General features: G+C 47.9%; 1 protein-coding gene and 1 pseudogene across 2 annotated transcripts; one reads left to right on the top strand and one right to left on the bottom strand.

The window, feature by feature from the left end:
- Window positions 1-6,592: 6,592 nt before the first annotated feature.
- LOC311619260 (keratin, type II cytoskeletal 74-like) lies at window positions 6,593-15,760 on the bottom strand. The gene is made up of 9 exons (XM_084877447.1): window positions 15,249-15,760; window positions 14,421-14,635; window positions 13,541-13,601; window positions 12,924-13,019; window positions 12,217-12,381; window positions 9,717-9,842; window positions 7,973-8,193; window positions 7,551-7,585; window positions 6,593-7,081 (listed from the first exon to the last, which is right to left on the bottom strand). The coding sequence occupies exons 1-9, from the start codon at window positions 15,717-15,719 to the stop codon at window positions 6,885-6,887; spliced, it is 1,587 nt and encodes a 528-aa protein (XP_084733573.1). The 5' UTR covers window positions 15,720-15,760; the 3' UTR covers window positions 6,593-6,884.
- On the top strand, window positions 10,727-11,699 carry LOC311618649 (small ribosomal subunit protein eS1-like; annotated as a pseudogene). Its single transcript has 2 exons — window positions 10,727-10,760; window positions 10,942-11,699. The product of its transcript is annotated as a small ribosomal subunit protein eS1-like (transcript).
- Window positions 15,761-20,804: the final 5,044 nt, after the last annotated feature.

The following is a 20,804-nucleotide window of genomic DNA, read 5'->3' as shown; positions in this document are numbered from 1 at the left end:
AAGGTGACCCAATGAGCATGGTGCCATCCTGCTCCAAATGGTCCTGTGGTCCCTGTGATCCCTGTCCTACATTCTGCCTGCTGCCTCTATCCTGTGTCCCCGGCTCTGGGGTGGTCCTGGTTCTCCCACGTGACTGCTGTGGCCCCTTTTCTTCCCCTGGAGATTGCCCTTGCCCAGAGATCCCTGCTGGGCCCTGTGACTCCTGACTGGCAGTGGTCACAGGAGGGAGGATAATTTGGAGACAGGCTGAAGTGGGATTCTCTCTCACTTTGCCTAGGGGTTGACCTGGAATCCCTTTCCCCTACCATTTTGTCTTCATGGCTCTTATCGAAACCATCAGAATTTCTATTTCCTGCCTTCTCTCTCCATCCCTCCTCATCGCTCCTCTCCATCTTCTATCCATCCTTCCCCATCTCTTTTTCCACCTCTCCTTTTATTGCTCCCCTACCTGCCCTCTTCCCAGGGGTCTTTCTGGGTCAGCCTAGCCCAGGTCTGCACTCTCCTCCTCTGCCTCAGCCCTCAGCATGGTCTTGGTATGTGCTGGAAAGATAGTGACTCTGTGGCAGCTGCCATGAAGTTCCTCTGAAGGTTGTGTCACATGTCATTTCAGTTTTTTTTGTAAGAAAAGTAGAGGTTCTCCAGATCAGAGACCATCTACCATATTCCTCCTTCCTTCCCTCCCACTCTTATGTTCTCCCTTTGCTAAACCTCTGTTGAGCCAAGTCTCTTGGTATGATCCACTTGTCAAATATTTACTAGCACTTACCAAGTGCTGAGGGGGTGATGCAAAGTACCCTGCCCTCAAAGATTTGGTTTCTGCATCCCTCCAAATACTGTGTTCCAGGGAAAAGCATCTCATCAAGCTATTAACAAGTCATTAACACCTTATCATGAATTAATCGGATCCTGGCTGTTAGGTGAGAAACACCCAATGTTGTTGATGGGGATGATGATAGAACAGGAAGGAGGAGAGTTCTAGGCCACCCACAGGAAGGGTGGGCCCAGGTGGGGCTCCTGGGCTGCTTGGTTTTTTGCTGGAGGGAAAGAGGAGGGACAGAAGGAAACCGGGGCAGGGCCACAGTTCGCTGAGGTTTCCAAGGCCTTAACTGAGATTTGGGGAGCCTCAGGGCAGAAGGAGACAGAGGCCCTTGCTTTGGGAGTCCTCTTGGGCTGGTGGACAATGGGATCTACTGTATTTAGGTTCTCCCAAATGCTAGGTGGGAATGAAATTCTGAGCGATCCTTGGCCAGGCATGGAAATCACTGAACTGCAGTTTAACTCATCTGTGAAACAGTGGATGGGAGTGTGTCTGAGCTACCAGGATCATCTAGTTTGAACATTCAAGGGAAAATTTAAATTGTGTATTAAATAAATTATGTTTTGTATGTCTTTTGGTTTCATAGGCAAAATGTTTTATTTGGTTCACACAATTTGTAACTTTGAAATTTTATTTCTACCTCTATGGTGATGATCACTTTGCCACATTTGTTGTGATCCCTTGGACCCAATAGGGGCCCACTTGCACCACCTCAGTCTTCTGGGGTCTGAGAAGTCTCCAGAAAAGGTCTTGAAAAGTGCTAGGCAAGAACATTTAGTCATTTAGTCCATACGGTAATGGCTGAGTAAGAAGAAAAGGGAATGCTCAGAAGAGAGGCAAGACCTGAGGACACTAAGTCCACAAGGGCTGCCCAAAGGAAAGGGTCCTTTACAGGGAGAAGGCATGGGTGGACTGGCGAAGAGGAAATGTGAGAATGGCCCAGGCTGGCAGGAGGAAGTGTATTGAGGAAAAGGGCCCTTTGGGCTGAAGCCATCATAAGATTGAAGGGTGACCATGGTGGGGAGGGACCCTAGGTCCCAAGCAGTACATGGGATGGGGCAAGTGGGAGGGGGCCACTGAGGGCTTGTGAGCCAGGCAGAGTCTGAACCACACATGCTCGAGGAAGCAGAATCTAACTGCTGTGTGGGTAGAAGCAATGGGGGTGGGGAGAGGCTGAAGGTGCCGAGAGTGGCAGGTGGTGCACTAAGGAAATAATTGTCTCCAAAATTAGAGAGAATGAGCTGGGCGATTTGGATGACATCATCTCAAGCCCTGCCAGCCCTCCTCAGCACACAGACCCAGGAAAGGAGCATGCTGTATGTGAACACCCACAAACCCCCTCCTTGTGCCCCCACATCCTCCTGGAGTTGCAGGCAGGCAGGGTGCTCAGCCCCAAACCAGCTGAAGAGAGCACAGTCCCTGGGGGACGTGGCCATAATCAGAGCCGCTCATCCAGGGGCAGAACAGCTGTTCAGCAGGTTGGCAGCCGCCACGGCCAAATGTGAGCTCACCCCAGAGGAGCTGGGATATAAGGGACAGAGGAGCGCCGTCCTGCCAGGCACTCAGCTCTGCTCCCATGCTGCAGTGTGGCTGCCAGAGGTGCCCTCCAAAGCAGCCAGCCCCTCGCTCAGTTCTGAGGCTGGAAGCACCTCCTTTGAACTTTGCTGGCCATCTCCTTCCTCCATCCTCACTCCAAGCCTCTGGCAAAGTGTATACCCTTAAGGGCTCTGACCATTGGGCCTGCCGCGTGACCAAGGGAAGGTCTCGCAACTTCCTAAACCTCTGTTTTCACATCTCTAAAAAGGAGGATACTAATACCTATTCCACCTACTCCCCAAGGAGGATGGCAGACAGCTTGTAAATAATGATGATGATGATGATGATGATGATGATGATGATGATAGTAGTAGTAGCTAACACACAGTGTGAGCTCTGCCAGGCGCTGCTCTGAGCACTTCACCTATATTAGCTCATTTAATTCTCACAACAGCCCTATGAGGCAGGTAGTGTTATTATCCCCATTTTACAGATGAAGATACTGAGGCACAGGAAGTTAAGTAACTTACCCAAGGTCGCACAGTTAGTGAGTAGCTGAGCTAGGGTTCAACCCAGGCAGCCTGCCTGCAATGTGTACTATTAGTCTCCACACCATCCTGGCTTCCTCACGTACAAATGCCCAGCAGGTGCCTGTCCAATTCCAGGTGCATATGCTCAACTCTAGCTTTCCACAAGCTCCAGTTCTGATTTCCTGCTGTCCTTCCTACATCTGCACCACAGTGTGGAAAACTGAGTTCATGCTTCCTATCCCACATGAGCTCTGTCATGAGATACGTGCTCATGGCCATCCTTGCAGGTGCTCCCCGCCCTCAAGAAGTCACCTGTCCTCTTTTGCCCCAGCTCCTCTGTATCTATCACCACTGCCATGGCTCAGGATGCACCCGATCCTCTCTCCCTCTGGAATTCAGGCAGTAGCCTCTTGGGCAGTCCTCTCCTGTCTGTCCATCTGACCCTCATCCTGCAGGTCTACTCTGACTTCTCCCAGCTGACAGATGCCCCAACATGTTGGAGTACGTGTGTGAATACAAATCTATATTGGATGGACCTGAACATGGACATGAGCAGAATACCAATTGTTAAATATTTTCTTTCTTTTTAAAAAAATATATTTTATTGATTTTTTACAGAGAGGAAGAGAGAGTTAGAAACATCGATGAGAGAGAATCATCAATCAGCTGCCTCTTGCACACCCCCTACTGGGGTTGTGCCCACAACCAAAGTACATGCCCTTGACCGGAATCGAACCTGGGACCTTTCAGTTCGCAGGCCGACGCTCTATCCATTGAGCTAAACTGGTTTCGCCAATTGTTAAAATTTTCAATATCTTCTATAAACATGAACTGGTGAGACAATGAGCACATGTCTATGCATGTGTATACAGGTTTCTGATGACCATCGACCAGACAATGGGCCCCATCTTGAATTAGCTATTGCTTGCAGACCTCCATATTTCCATTCTTCTCTACTAGTGGCAAACAAGCAAGAGCCAATTGTCTTGTTTTCACTATATTCATTTTTAATAATAGTCATGAAGGGATGTGGTGAAACACAGCTGGTGATCAAGTAAGGGAATCAGAGTCATCCATTCATTCAACATCTCTGAGTACATAAGAGCAGGAAAGGTTCTGACTAGTTGGGTCTGTAAGAATATCCTTTCAAATGGTAGAAGGATGGCCAAACTGACTTTTTAAGGTCACTCAATTCAGCCTGGGGGTCCACAAAGGCTTCCAGGAGAAGGAGTGTCTCAAAGAAGCAGAAAATGTCCAGGCAATAAAAGATGTAAATAACAATCCATGTACAGGGACTGTGTGAGCATGAACATCACTCAGCCAGATGACCCCAACCCTAACTGGAAACTTCACTGGAGGTCTCCAAAGAACAAGTGAACCAGATACTTACCCTCCTAGACAGTATGGGTGCTCCCTCACTCCCCTGGGCTGCTCTCCAACCCAAGCTCCCACACACCTCTGTTTCTTCTAGTCTCTGCCTTGCATGCTGAAGCTTGACCTATGGAACTGAAGTTGGTCACCACTGGGCCTGATTCCATGCATTCCCCTTTTGGATTTCAAAAACATCTTCAAACTGAATCCTAAATCAATAACATGGTCACCACTGTACACTTCTTAGGATCTTAAGCCCGATATGATAAAGAATCTCCCCATTTCTGATGGAAGTAAGCTGCAACCAGGAGAGCTGCCCCTCTGCCATCTTCCATATCCCAGCACAGGACACATTATCTCTCTCCCCCAAGATCACATCCACGTAACGTCTGGGTCCTTCACTGTGCATCCAGGCCTGGACATAGCACTCAGGCCTCACAGCTCAGGGGTCAGAAGCGTGTCTGCATTACGGCCCTGGAAGAGGCAATTCCATGGATGCTCATGGATTCTGCTAAAGCCTATTTCAAGAAGTGGATCCCATCTACTCTACTACACCCAGTCCCTCTTACTGGGTCACTGGGAATTTGGCCTTTTGTGAAACGCAGAGCATCAGTGCTAGGAAGGACTTTAGGATATCTGGTCCTGGAGTTCATGACCCAGGGAGGCTTTGGATTGGGGGGGGGGGGGCGGGGGGGAGGCTGTAAACTTCTGAACATATAGACATAATTCTGTATACTTTCTAAGGGAAAAGGTCCATAGCTTTCATAAAATCTCATTATGTCATGACCCATCAGGTTAAGAACCACGGATTTGCTCTGAGCATAGCAGAGGACTGGCTAGTGGCCAAATTGCAATAGAACCCCCATAACTCCCAGTACACTCACTGTTCTAAAAACCCACAGAGATGACCCAGAAACATCAAAGAGAGGCATTTGGGCAGAAAGCCCACCAGACTCCTGGGATCTTGTCCTTCCCAAGGTTTATTGCATCCTGGGACACACAGAAGAGGACCTCCTTAATACTTGGAAAGCACAATGAGGTCAATGGAGGCAGCAGCTTGGGACCAGAGGCCCTGTGCTTACTAGGCCCCATCCCTGTTGCCCTGAGGGGGGTTGGGGGAACAACTGCGTGCATGCTCGTAACACTAGACAAATAAGAAAGCTGACTAACAGGCTGAATTCTTCGAGCCAAATCTGAGGAACTTGGAAACTCAATCAACCCCATTACTGACATCAAGAAATCTGAGCCCTCCCACCCCTCGCCAAAACAAGCTCACAACACTCAAACCTACTGCAATGGAGTAATGCAAGTTCTCTCTCCAGGAATCTATGTGTCTACCTTTCTGGTTATTTGATTAAACTCTCCTCTTCCTCCAGGAAGTCTTCCTTGCTTAGCTCATCCATTCTGATCACTTCTCAGCATTTCTGCATGGGACTGCCATTCCTGATTTGTACAAGTGTGTGGTTTTGCATGTGTGTCTATATCTTTTATCAGCCTGACCTCACCTCCGGAGAAGGCTGTTCTGGTCTGCCTCTAGCCTCCCAGAAGGTTTTTGCACATGTGCTAGGTGGGGTACATTATCATTATGGGGTGGGCAATTTGGAGAAATTGACACACTGGCAGGAGTGCAGCTCTGACATTAATCGAGGGCAATTTATTGAATATACAGCAGACATTCAAGAGCCCTGACTCATACAAAGGAGGAACTGGGTGTTGCCATTCTTAGACATATTTACATCAAAGGCCATAGCTTCTGGGCTGGGAGGTACCACCAGAAACAGATCAAGCTTCCCGCGCCAACTTACAACTCACAACTCATAGCAAGAAGAACTGAGTCAGAAACTACTGCAGGATACAGCCCAGAGAGAAGACCAAACACAAATCACAAAAAGAATAATGAATTTGACATTCCCTTTGTTAAACAGGCAGTGTTGTGCCATGGAAATAACACAGATCCTGGGGTCAGCCTGATCTGGCTCATCTCTAGACCCTGACGCTTAGTGAGTAGATGGAGGCAAGTTCTGCAGCCTCTCAGAGAATGAGTCTTCTCATCTGTCCCAAGGATGCTTATTGCATCTTGCAAGAGGGATGAGAATGAAAGGCATGTAGGGAGCTTGGCATGTAGTAGGTTCTTGACATGTGGAAGAAGCTATTACTGAGAATAAAGGTAGAGGGTAGGTGGTGGGTGGCAGAAGATCCCCAATTCTCCTTCACTTGGCCCTGTGACTATTGGCACAGCTGCTGTCTGAGACTAGACAAATTTTCTCCTAAATAATGGAGTGGTTCTGCAAAGACCTTTCTCCCTCCCTCCCTCTCCTCCATCCTCTGCCTCTCCCGATTCTCCTCTCTCTGAGGGATGATCAGAGCTAAGACCAGGAAGATAATTCTAGCTAAGATCCCCACCAGTTGAAGGCAGCAAAGAAAACAAGAAGTCACAAAGTGTACACAGGACCTGAGGAAACAGGGAGGTAACGGTTCTAATCAGAATTTGACAGTAAGACAAGCCATGATATGATGGCCCAGGGTTCTAGGCCTTAGGGTAGAGGGTTGGGGGTGTGGCAATTGTCTTCAGGCAGGGCATGGACAAGGGCATTTCTTCTCTGAGGTGCTGAAGCAAGAGGCCATTTGGCTCATCGAGTGTCTTTCCTGGCTGAGGCACTGACTGGGATGCTCTTGCCTTGAGAGTCCTTGGGGTCTGCCCCTGGTGCCTCTCTGGTCCTGGTCTGCTCACTCCAGGTGCTGCCAGAGTTTCCCGCCACACTGCTGGCACCAAGGGTGGTACTGGCAGAGGAGCCAAGGTGGTAGCTGCTTGCACTGCTGATGAAGGCTGAGGAGGCAGAGACAAGAGCGGGAAAGGAGGGCAGCAGAGTCCATCAGCAACTGAGCCATCCCGCTTAGTCCCACAGCAACCCTCAGCATCAAGAAACACCATAAAGATAAAGAGAGACCCTCTGGTGAGCCCAGTGTGCTCTGAGGTAAGGACCACTCAGGACAGACCCTTCTGGAGAGTCTAGAACCATTGGCTCCAAAGGCCATATTCTCAACTCTTTCTCTCAATGATGATGCCCAGGGGAGAGCTAGAAAGGACATGGGGTGGGCATTACTTCATTCACTATTTCCATGGGACAAAAGGGGACTAGGTTTCCTTTGAAGCCAGAGAAGCTTCACAAGACATTTCCAGAAACTCCCAGCTAGGAGGAAACAGTGAGTGGAGAAGGGACATCACCTTATCCTGGGGTCCCCGCCTTTCCATCCAACCAGAATCCCCACCCAACCCATCTCACAGGGATACTCACAGATGCTGACAGAGGATGGATTCTCACCAGACATTCTGAAGGACAGAAAGTTAGAGGAGAAAACCTCAGGGGTATGTCTAGATTCAGCTAAGCCTTAACGGGCTCCTGCTTTTATGTGTATATTGTTTTAATTCATCCGTATAACAACCCATAAAATGCAGCTCATAATCCTCATTTTATAGATGAGAAAATAGAGACCTAGGGACAATAAATGATTTACCAGAACCAAAGAGCTGTAAGCGGCAAAGCTAGCAATTAAACCCAGGCCTCTCTGACCCCACTAGCTCTTTTCACAGCACCACTAACCACTTGTGCTTCATGGCTCACACCTGACCCTCCCTTACAGGAAGCTTCCAAACGGCCCTCAGCCTAGCCAAGAGCCACCCACAGCCCCTTTTCTCCTGGCACCTTTGCCCCCTCACCGGCACTCCTCGCCCTCCAGCAGCTTGCGGTAGGTGGCGATCTCCATGTCCAGGGCCAGCTTCAGACTCATGAGCTCCTGGTACTCACGAAGCATCCGGGCCAGCTCCTCCTTGCCCTGGTGCAGGGCAGCCTCCAGCTCGTCAAGCTTGGCCCAGGCATCCTTCAGGGCACTGTCCCCCTTCTGCTCAGCATTGGCAATGGCCATCTCCAGATTGGCACACTAAAGGGCAAAGAACAGGGAGATTATCAGCACACAAAATAATTTTTAGGTCTTAAAGGTTTGGTAGCAAAACCCCCTCACTTTTCAGATGAGGCCCAAGTGACAAAAGGGAATAGCTGCAGAGCCAACACCAAAAGCCGGGTCTCCCCTATTTTCTGTTGCAGATGGATATTTAAAGTTGTTGTGAAAAGTTGTCAGAGTGGTTGCCTTTCAGGAATGCAAGCAGAGACTTCGATGTTTGAAAAGTTGTCTAACACCTGGGGTTGGAGCCACCAATGGCTGTAGGTTCCAAGTGTGCCAAGTCCAGAGAATCTAGCTGAGAGCCAGCCAGGATACCTCTAAGGATAAGATAGCCAAGTGCCATGCCATTGTGATAGGATTTCTGCTTGTAGGACAGCTCTCATCGGAAACCCTTTCTACCATTTAGCAATAGAGTGAGCACTCTGTGAGGATGGTCTGTCTAGATGGTCCCCAGGTCTGGCCTGAAATCAGGCCATGGCCCCAGAAACTGGGCTCTGACAGACATCCGGCAGTCCTGTGATGACAGGTGCTAACAAAGGAGGAGCACTCCGTGGAGCCTGTGCCTGGTGTGGAAGGATGTGAGGTGTGGGGAGGAGAGCGGGCTCTGGTCTTTCAGTTTGGCAAGTCTGTCACTATCAGAGTTGACCTGGTTCTCTGTGGAGAATAGCAAATCATTGTTTGTTCTCTGTGGAGAACACAGGAAGGATTTTCCACCCCTTAAAATCGTCTTCCCACTGACAGTGCTTAAGGTTTGCTGCTTCCAGGTAAGACAGGATCCCTCCTGTGAAATAGAAACAGCTTTGGCATAGGGTAGGGGACCCGGAGGGCTTCATCTGCTGTCAATCTCACTCAGCCACCAAGACCCTGTCTCACCCCGAGGGGCCCTGAATGCACACCCACACATCCCACATGTATTGAGTGCCTAGTGAGAGGAAGAGGCATGGGGGCTGCCCTCAGAGGGTCATACTTGGAGGGGACATGGGCCAGGTTCATTGCACACAGAAAAAATCTGAGAAAGAGGGAAAAAGAAAGGGAAAACATGGATTTTAATCCTGGCTCTATTAATAACCAGCTGGGGCCCTGGCTGTCAGCACAGTTGGCTAGAGTTGTCATCCTGATATGACAAAGTTGTAGACTTGTTCCCTAGTCAGAGCACATATAACAATCAACCAATGAATGCATAAATAAATAGAATAGCAAATCATTGTTTGTTTCTCTCTCGCAAAGCAATCAATAAAATAAAATAAAAAATAATCAGTTGAGGATCCAGGATAAGTCACTTCTCTCTCCAGCCCAGGAATCAAATGAAATAAGCTCAAGGCCCCTCCAAATTCTGAGCAGGTGCCTGCTCTGATGGTGGGTGGGAAGGAGAGACTGTGGATGGCTGAGGGGCTCCTAAGCCCAGGCGGGGAAGATTTGATTTTTATTGAAGGGTGCACTCCAATTTCTCCATCACAGAGGGTGAGATTGACCCTGGTGTTCTCTGCGGGGTTGCTGCCCACCTGCTTCCTCACATTGACAACCTCACAGCGGATCCTCTGCACAAGCCGGTTCAGCTCTGACATCTCGTTCTTGGTCTTCTTAAGGTCATCACCGTGCCGTCCCACTGCCAGCTGCAGCTCCTGGATCTGGTTTCCCAGAGATAGGAAGTTGGTGATAAGATAGGACTTCTCAACCCATTCAAGGTAGGAGAAGGGTCCCGAGTAAACATTTCCACCTCTGAATCGAGCCAGGAGTTGTGGCTTCAGAAGGTGATGGAGACAGAACCTGAGCATCCTTCTAGCTGTTTGGTGATGGTTCTGACTGAGAAGTCCACCTGCTTCTCTAAGCAGAACCTGTTTGCTGGGCCTAACCTCCCTTCTCACCATCCTGCATACAGTCTTGGGTTGGATAAAGGAAAGAGGCAGTTCATATTATTTATTAAGCACTTCCAAAATATAAGAAGAGCCAAAGCCGGTTTGGCTCAGTGGTAGAGCGTCGGTCTGTGGACTGAAAGGTCCTAGGTTCGATTCCGGGCAAGGGCATGTACATTGGTTGCGGGCACATCCCCGGTAGGGGGTGTGCAAGAGGCAGCTGGTCGATGTTTCTCTCATCGATGTTTCTAGCTCTCTATCTCTCTCCCTTCCTCTCTGGAAAAAATCAATAAAATATATATATATATATATATATATATATATATATATATATGAAGAGCTCTGACTCTTTCCATTCATTTAATACTTCTATGTAGAGGCATCTTTTAAAGGCTAGGTTCTGTTCAGGTACTGGGGATACAGCTGTAAACAGGATAGAAGAGAGGTCTCTGCCCCCATGAACCATACATTGTCCTACAGCCCTTTCGTGTAGATAGGAAGCCGAGGCAGGACATATGCTTGGGGTGATGTGATTTGGGGCTCAGGACTTGTAGCTCAAATCTTTCCCTTTCCCTTTGGCCAGTTCTTCAGAGAAGAGGGGCTGAAGTGGCTATGGATGGAGACAAGTGAACCTGTATCCTTGCTGTTCTTGGGCTTTAATGACTGTAGAAGGGAGTGCTGAACCTGATAGGAGTGAGTGCTGAGAGCCCTGGGAAGTTTCTTCTCAGTGATAGCCTCAAAGCATTTTACTCCAAAGCAGAGCTCCTCTTACCTAGAAAGCACCTAGCACTCTCCTCTCTTCTCTTGGCAGCCCTCCTTCACTGAACAGAAAAGAGCTCCCGGCCTTTTTGCTCTCTGAACACCACCACCACAGTGATTGACAAGAATGAGCACCTCATGAAAGGCAGCACAAAGAGAGCCAAGAAGAAAGTGGGTGCTCTATTTTCTAAGAAAAATTGGTATGATGTGAAAACACCAGATATATTCAATATAAGAATATTGGAAAAACACTAGTCACAAGAACTCAAGGAACCAAAATCGCATCTGATGGTGTCAAGGGTCATGTTTTTGAAGTGACACTAGCTGATCTGCAGAATTGTGGAACTGCACTTAGAAAACTAAAGCCATGCAAAGATGCCTCTACAATAGAAGTATTATGAGGATGTTCAGGACAAAAACTGCCTGAACAATTTGCACAGAATGGCTCTTATCCATGACAAAATGTGCTCCCTGGTCAATAAATGGCAGGCCATGATTGAAGCTCATGTTGATGTCAAGACTACTAGTGAGTATTCGCTTCATCTATTCTGTGTTGGTTTTACTAAAACAACAATCAGATTAGGAAAACCTATTTTTCTCAGGATCAACAGGTCCACCAAATTTGGAAGAAGATGATGGAATTCATGACCCCAGAAGTGCAAAAGACTAAAAAAAGTGGTCAGTTAATTTGAGATAGCATTGGAAAAGACAGAAAAGACTTGACAATGTATTTATCCACTCCATGATGTCTTTGTTAGAAAGTCAAATTCTGAAGAAGCCCAAGTTTGGATTGTGAAAACTCATGGAGCTTCATGGGGAAGGCAGAGTTCTGGAAAAGCTATTGGGGATGAGCCAGATGTTAAAGTTGATTGAGCTGATAGACATCAGTTCCCCCTTCAAGAATCTACTTAAAATTCAGACTTATAATGTAACAAATAAAAAATCCTATTCATTATTTTTTTAAAAAAGAAAGAAAAGAGCTCTAGGCTTCCTCTTCTTCTCTGCCCACCCCAGTTCACCCATATACACTGTGCCTTATATCTGTTACTCTCCTTCTGCTCCATGACAACATGTTCTACCTCCTGGAAATACCTTTGTTTTATAACAAGAACACCTCACTTTTTTTATTCCAACAGAGGATCACCTATCTTCTATTGGATATTCCCATCCATACCATTTTTAAAAATTATCTTTGACGATGGTCTCTGCCAGTTATTCTTTTTGGATAGAATGTCGCTAAGCCATTGGTAATAACCTTCTTTTTTTTTTTTTTTTTTTTTTTTTCATTCAGCACATCTCCAAAGATATTTCTCCCATTCACTGGTGGAGTTGTACCTTCCCAAGAAAGAAGGGGCTGGTGGAAAAGGGAGATTCCCACCCCAGTGCCCACCTTGCTCTGATACAAGGCCTCAGCCTCGGCTTTGCTCTTCAGGGCAATCTTTTCATACTGAGTGCGGACCTCAGCAATGATGCTGTCCAAGTTCAGGTCCCGGTTGTTGTCCATGGACAGGATGATGGAGGTCTCACTGGCGTGAGTCTGGATCTGGGCTATCTCCTAAGTTGGGAAGTGAGGACAGAGTCAGGGTCCCCCAACTTCTCTACTGTGCTCATCAGTCTCTGGGCCTGCAGCCCTGGCAGAACGGGCTAAGGTGGAGGCAGGAAGTGCCTGCTGGAGATCTGTCTGTGGAGCCGAGGGAGAAGGCTCACAGGAGCAGGACACCCCCTGCCCTCCTGCCCCCCCCTCCCACACACAGGCAACAGGTAGTGAGAGCCATTTCTTGAGTCTGTAAATCATAAATCCTATGATTTACAGACACAAGAAATTATGCTTTAGCAGAACTTCATGGGGTCATTTTTTTCTGCCTGTGAGCAAGGTCACTTTCAATGCTCAGATGAGATTGTCTCCTGTGTCTATGGGCTCTAGGGACCAGGATTCTACACTGTCATAGTCTCCCAGTGCAGGGTTTTGCACTCTTCCATTAAAACAGCCTTCATGCTGTTTATCCTAAAACCCTCCTATTGGCATCTTCCTGGAAGAGCCAGGTGATATTCTCAGCTGGAGAGAGCTAGGATGGGGAAGAAGAGGAGTGTCCTTACCTCATCATACAGACACTTGAGGAACTTAATGTCTTTTTCCAGAGAGTCCACTTTGGCCTGGAGCTCCACCTTGGCCATGTAGGCTGCATCTGCATCCTGCCAAGAGGCACCAAAGCCATTGGTCAATATAACCCCCTTCCCATCAGCTGTCTTATCCCTGACCAAAGCTATCTGATTTCCTGTATTTTTTTCCCACAAAGGAAAGCACGTTGACGAATACAATCACTCAATATTGCTTTTCTCTCAGACTCACTGAATCTTTGGGAATAGGGAAAGGAGAATGAGGCCTACTCAATCTCTGCTATACCTGGAGGAAAAAAAAAAAAAGCCCAGGGAGGTGGAGTGAGTTTCTTCAAGTCACACAGAAAGGCTGAACTGAACCAAAGTTTCCCAGTTCCCAGACCAGAATTCTCTCCTGTTTGACTTTGTCCATTTCCTGGATGCATGCCCTGTTTCTTCAATTTGCTGGAGACCAGAACTATGACTCCATCCCCATTCAGGCACCAGCCTCTCCTTAGGAGGCCTGGGTTGAAGTCCTGAGCAGAGCTGGTTATAAGGAGAGAGAAGGAGAGAGAAGGAAAGAGAAGGAGAGAGAAGGAGACTCTTCTCTCTCTTACCTTCTTGAGCACCACAAATTCATTCTCAGCTGCTGTGCGCCGATTAATCTCCACCTCATACCTGTGGGCCAGGAAAGAAGATAGAGGAAACCTCAGTCCAAATAGCCAAGTAGCCTTGTCTTCCCTCTGATCGAGCAAGTGCTCAGGATATAGAGTCCCCACAAGATCTAAAGGTGAGCAGTGCAGAAGCTGGTGGTGGCAGTGCTATGTCCCTGAATACCTCATCTACATTTCACTTGCTGGAAAACATTCAGGTATGTCAGAAACCGACCATTGTCCCCACTAGCAGAAAGGTGTGGACAAGGAACCTGGAAGGCTATTTAATCTTGGAAGCTCTGAAAGGTCAGAGTCAACCACTCACTGTATAGTTGAAACAATGGTAGCTGAAGCTACTTCCACCTATCAGTCTTTTATGTAAATCCTTGCTGATTGGTTATTACTGGAATTGCCTGCCTCTATGAGTGGATCCCAAACCTTAATAAAAGGGGTAGCAAGGCTGGAAGGGGGTAATCCTCCCACTAGAGTTGGGCTCCCACCTGGCCCTCAATATTGCCAAATTAATATTTTTCTAGTCTCTTTCATTTGTGTGTGGCCTCCTCCAGAACCCAAACCCTGAACCTGAACCCTGAACCATGCTGGACATGAAAGGGGTTCTCACACAGGTGTCTATTAGGCTCCCCAAACTGGCCACTGAACCAGTCAGAGAATCAATGAACATAGGAACTTTTCCTATCAACCAGATAGGAAGTTATCAAACAGGGTCTTTCCCCCACAACCAGAGAAGGGGTATGAGCCATGACCCTTCCTTCCTAAAGTGGCTCAAAAAATTGACTGAGCCCAGGAGCTTCTGTGAACATGATCTTTGGTGGTACCTGCTCACCTCTTCTTGTAGTCCTCCACCAGGACCTGCATGCTCTTCAGCTCTGAGTCCAGCCTCACCCTGTCCCCTAACAGCATCTCCAGATGCTTCCGCTGGGTACTGATGTAACCCTCCAGGATGGGCTCCAGGTTCTTCTGACAATTGCTCAGGTCCAGCTGCTGTAACAACTCCCACTTGGTCTCCAGCACCTGGTTCTGCTGTTCCAGGAACCGCACCTGCAACCATAATAAATGCTATCATGTCCCATGGACATACACCATTGACTCCCCAGGTTATATAGATTTTTCCTAAAGTCATTTGACTCAAGTCCTGACTCTACTCATGGAATTCCACATAAACTAGACCCTTTGCGTGTTCATTCCACAGCCTTCTGTACAAAATCAGCCACTGAAAAAGGTGAGTCCATAGCTTTCTTCTGTCACCTGAGCCAGCACCCAGGAGCTGCTCTTCCTTGTGTCTGTACATGTTTCTTCTGTACCATGAGTCCTTCCTCTGAATAATTCTGAGCCTGTTAACCCCTTTTCTTTTTTAAAGACCTGGAGGTTCATCCGCCATCCTTTAGAAAACCATCACTTGTTTCTCAAGGTTTCTAAATGGCTACCCTTACCCAATTTCCCACCCTTCTCTGTAAAATACCCAAAGAGGGCAACACATTCATTTATTTCTTTGTGCCACCCAACTTCCAGCCCTATTCTCTTTGTTATGATCAGGGAGTCCTTCTTGAGGCCCATCTGCAACCTTTTTATTTGCAATGCCCTGTCCACCCCCAGGCAGCAGGAACCACTCATATCTTACTCGACTGTCTTATCCTCCTCCTGTGAGACCTACCTTATCAATGAAGGAGGCAAACTTGTTGTTCAGCGCCTTGATCTGTTCCCGCTCCTGGGCACGTACTTTCTGGATCTTGGGGTCCAGCTCCACATTGAGGGGTGCCAGGAGGCTCTTGTTGACAGTGACTTGGTGGATGCCACCAGGTAGGCACATGGAAGGGCACACTGGCCCCAGGGCAACGCTACCGAACATGCTGTCAGCAAAGCCAGGGGCCCGGCCTCTTCCATACCCAGAGCCAGGGCAGAAGCTGTAACCTCCTGTCCGAACATCACCACCAGCCAAGTGGAGGGAACTACACCGATCCCCTCTGAGACTGTAGAGGCTCCGACTTCCGAAGCCAGCCCCAGCTCCTTTGCCAGCTCTGCGGTGAGAGGCCACACTGCCCACAGCCTTCCTCAGCACTACTGCCGAGTACCCACTGAAGCCACCCTTGTCACCACCAGACGTGATGCTCAGTTGCCGACTCATGATGGGAGAGAGGGAGTTGATAGAGCTGGAGAACAGCAGTCACCAACTGATAGAGAACACGAAGGGACGCCCACAGCATTGGCTCCTTTTATCCTGTCAAGCCCTGGACACCGGAAAAGGGCGTCTCTCCACCATATCCTTTTCTCCAGCTAAAGGGCCAGGGGCCATGGGCAATTTGTGGAACAGAGATCGCCAAGCCCTTTGCCGCAACAAAGCACCTCTGATAGCAAGAGGAATATGCTGCCCTTGCAGACAGGAGGGGTCTAATCAGAAATTTATCTGTACTCCTAATTAGGGACCTGGAGAGTTATCCCCTTCACAGATCTCCTACCTTCACTTTTCCAGTGCTGCCTCCCTCTAGCTTATCTATTACCAAGCAGCAGGGGAAATGCCTGGCTTTTTTCCAAGAGGGCTCATCCCAAACTCCCAGAGGCCCCATCTCCTTATAAGCTGGTCTTATTGAGGAGCTGGGATGTCCATGCAGGGGATGAAGAGACTGGAAAAGAATATGGTGGGTCTTCAAAGATCTGGACCCAAGAAAGAAATCCCAGGGTCCACTCTCTGGGTCACTCTAAGGACCACAGCTGTCCAGCAATAAACAGAAACCAAGAAAATAGTGGAAATGACTGTATGGCCTCCAGCAGTGGTGCTGTCTGGGGCTTTCTATCCTGGGCAGGGCCTGGGTAGTGGTGACTTGGATGTTGCCTTTTCAATAGTGAGAACCTTTCCAGGGAACTGGCGGTTCCTGCAGCTGAATTTTTTTCTCCTGGGCAGGGTGAGCTTTCCTTCCTAGGAGGCTGGGCCATAGAGCAGCCTCAGGAGCTGGGACATTCACTCTTCTCTCTCCAGGGATAACATCTGCCCTCACACTTCCTAGGGAAACACTCCATGCCCAGTGCCCAAGGTACAGAAGACCCTGAGGCTCACTCCTGGGCTCAGGGTGGGCTATTCTGCCAGTTTCCTGATCATTTTAGGAAGCCACTCAATCTTGGAACAGAAAAACCAGTCCTTTATAATAAAGTTCAGGTAGTTCTGAGAATGGGTGGTGGTAAGTTAAAAGTGCTAAAAATTATTTTAAAAACAGGCACCTGGTAGCTGCCCTAATGCAGGACTCTGACCATTTCTATAACTAAGTTGGGGAGCCTGGACCCATTTGGATTAGCCAGAAGGTAATAGACAACTGCTCTGGCTGCTGGAAGGGAAAGAGGGAGATAGTGAGCTGGGCACCAGGATGCCTATAGGCCTGGCTGCCTCAGAGGGTTTTCCCTTCATCATGTTCTCCTCTCAGCCCAGAGGCAGCAGTGGAAGCTCCTTCTCCAGGGACCCTGCCTCTCAACCTTCCTGGCAGGGCCCAGGATGAGAGAGCATAAGAGGGCATAACTGAAGCTGGGTTTTGTGCTTTTCTAAAAAAGATTGTGTGTGAGCCTAATGTTCTGAATATCAACAAACTAGAGTCCCTTGATTGGGAATGACTAACATATGGCTCCAACCCCCAAGGAACCTGAAGACCCATGAACAGAATTCACAAAAAGAACTTAAATCTGGGGCCAAAGTTCCAGAATAACAAAAAGAATGTATTGCAAACAGGGATTAGAGGTCCACAGGGGAGGAGGGGCTAAATCTAACTGGCATTTTAGGGGTCTCCAGAAGTCCAGTTTTATACCCCCAACAGCAACCGCCGCAGAAGCTGACTCAGAGTAGCCACTCCCAGGCAGGGGGGATTGAAGTATGACCTGAAGTAGGAGGAGCCATGGTAGCAGCAATACAATCAGTTGTGGTCATAGTGACAATCACAACAATAGAAGTCAATGTTTATGTTCACTTTGCACATGCTAAACGTTGTGCCAAGCACTACAAAGATTTCTAATTTAACTCTCATTTTACCTACTTCACTTTACAGTTGAAGAAACCGAGGCTTAGAGATATTCAGGAACTTGCCTAAGGTCACTCAGCTAGTAAACCAGAGCTGGGGATGGAATTCAAGAGTGTCCGGTTTCACAGTCCCTGCTTCTAACCATCATCACCACATAATGTCATAGAGATTAGTCAGAAATGCAAAGACTTTCTGATATGAGGTAGGAGAGTCAACCACGGTCTTCTGAGTTCTTTGGGCCATGTTTCTCTAATTCAGAGAGTCACTCAAAATGGGGGTGGGCAGGGGAAGGAAAAGAGTCACTTTTCAGCAGGGCTATTTTATTCTAGACCCCTTCTCCAGTCGCCACCTCTGAGGGGCTCCCTATGGGAAATACACATGGTTCTGGTGGGCTGAGTCTCCTGGACCAAGTCTGCACCTCCACTGTGGGGCTGAGTGTGAGCTCCATCTGCTAGAAGAGCTGGACCTCTTACCAAAGACCTTCTCAGAAGAACATTTACAAAGTAGGAAAAGTTCAAAGCTAGATCTTCAAATCTAAAGAAGACGTAGGATGGTTAAAAAACAGTTTCAGGTGCCTGGGAAAATGCTGGAAATGAACTAAGCTCATCCATGTTCCAAAGTGATGGGCTGGGGAGAGCCAGGACTAGGGCTGGGGTCCTGGCACCTTTCAGTGTGTATTCCACACATACTGCCTCTCTGTGCCAGGTCTTGTTCTAGGGGCTGGCAAGTAAGGGCTCAGTGATAGTGCTGGTGGTGATGATGACAGTGGTGATGGTAGTTGTGATGCAGAAGAAAGGAGGCAGAGGAGGGTTTCCAGACAACAGTGTTGTGACTGTGGCTATACACAGCCCCCACCCCCACCCCCACCCCATCCCCCACACACACCAGCTGATTCCTAGGGAATGCAATTGCAGGTGATTTCCTTTCTTTGGCTTACACCAGTAGTTCTCAACCTTTCTAATGCCGCGACCCTTTAATACAGTTCCTCATGTTGTGGTGACCCCAAACCATAAAATCATTTTCGTTGCTACTTCATAACTGTAATTTTGCTACTGTTATGAATCATAATGTAAATATCTGTGTTTTCCGATGGTCTTAGGTCACCCCGCTAGCGGTTCTCAACCTGTGGGTTTTGACAGGTTGAGAACCACTATTGGGGTCACCTAAGATCATCAGAAAACACAGATATTTACATTACGATTAAAGGGCATTAGAAAGGTTGAGAACCACTGGCCTACACAGTCAGATCTCTGACAGCCCCAATTTTCACCTTGTTGGCTACCCTTTAATTAGTCATCACACTCCACATCCCAGTCTTTGAATTCATTGGACTAGTGAATGTCCCAAAGCCTGAAGAGATTGGCTTATTCAATGAGTGTAAAATTGAGTGCCTATTGTGTGGAGTGCTCAATGCTGGACACTGAGGGAGGGAGACTTCTACGGCTTTATCTTTTCCCCCTAAGAAATGGAAATTGAACTGGAGGAGAAAAAATATAAGCCGATAAGAGTTGTTTTGCTGTTTAATTCCACATGCTTATATTCAATAATGTGCTTAACTGGATGACTTAGATAAGCTGTTATTAAAATCCTGATTTAAAAAAATCAAAATAAAATACATTGGGCTCTGGGAGGTAAGGTTTGAGACCTGGAAGGTGATCCAGACTGGACAAGTGCATTGCATCTGAAAGGCCATGAGCAGCCCAGGTGGACTGAGGGAGAGGTTTGACTTGGGGAGGGGTGGTCAATGGGAGAAAAATGGTGGCTAAGACGGTTTCCTCATCCCTGCATGCAGACAGTGTGGAATTGTAGGAGGGTCATGTGGGGAAGAAACATCACTGAGCCAGGGCTTTGGGTTAAAGAACAGATTCCATGTTACACAAGCAGAACTGTGAGAGAGACAAAACCCGGAAAAAACCTGAAGGAGCCAAGTCCATTTGCTTCATGATCTCCTGCCATGAGTTAAGGGAATTCCTGGAGGGTAAAAGTCCCTTTTAGCCGAGCACACTACCCTGGAGGTAAATAGAAAGTAGTGCCATGAATAATCCCAAATGGACACATCCAAAGTCATGTCTTCTTGGCTGGAGAATGGATGCTGATGGTCATTTTTCCCCTAGCTCACTGGTTTTTTGGCTACTCTTAGCCATAGTCTAGGGAACCAGCATTCTGTAGATCAAGGTCATTAATGGAAAGAGTAAGAAGCTTGAAGAGTTTTTGGGCTAACTTTCTGGTGACAAGATTTGGTGATAAACCACAGCACCTTGGAATCTGAAAGGACTTGAAACTGAGTTATCTGATCATTTGAAAATGAGCTCAGTGCAGAAATCTAAAGCTCTCTGCCTGTCTGAACCAGTTTGAAAGGAGCCTGTTTTTCCATCCTCGTCCAAAGTTAGCTTAAACAATAGATTCATCAGCTTTTCTTCCATTCCTTTACCAACTCCCTCCCAACACCATACACCTTCCTGGCATGAAATTCTCTGAGTCCTGACTTGTCAAATCCCACATCAAATAGGAGATGCACCAAGCAGTAGGGCAGAGCCATCACTGCAGTCCATGGCTCTGACCACCTGGCCCAACTTCCCAGGATTGGCAACTTGTCCAGTGCTATGACCTGGGTGGCTGATCACCCTGTCACCCTTTCTATTGCAGAGTGCAGAGTCCCAGATTCCCCAGGAGTGTGTAGTGGTTATTGAAGTCTCTTCATCCCTTTAGTCCCTCTTCCCCATGCCCACTTTTACACAGTCATGTTAACATGAATCCTCCAGATTATTAAGAAAACTGGTAGCTGGACCTCATCCACTTAAATTCAATTTCACTCTCACTAATTAAACACAGGCGCTGTGCTGAGTGAAATCCCAGAGGGTAGTCTGATTTCATTAAATCCCCACCAGAGCCACATTAGTGTCAAGACGTTGCACAGTGAGCTCTGCTTGTTCAAGCTTATGAGAGGATGCTTAGTGATCTGACACCTAGTGGCGGTTCCCTCAGCGCAGCTGGTCCTAGAACTTTCTAGCAGCACTCCTGGGCGTCTCTCCACAAGCACCTCTCTCTGAGTCTAGGGCCTTCCCATCAACTCCTCAGCATTAGCATCCTGGCTCTTGCTTCTGCCTAGCTCAGGAGGGGCATGTCCCAGCCTTCCTGCCTCAAGAGAGACGTGTCACAGCAGTTTCACCAAGTGGCTGCAGGGCCCTTGGGCACCTTCATGCTGGTTAGAA

The sequence above is a fragment of the Pipistrellus hanaki genome (genome assembly GCF_964339955.1).
Source record: "Pipistrellus hanaki genome assembly, chromosome: 3".
Classification (NCBI taxonomy): Eukaryota; Metazoa; Chordata; class Mammalia; order Chiroptera; family Vespertilionidae; genus Pipistrellus; species Pipistrellus hanaki.
The sequence above is the reverse complement of the archived record's forward strand: the minus strand, read 5'-3'. Positions and strand labels throughout refer to the sequence as shown.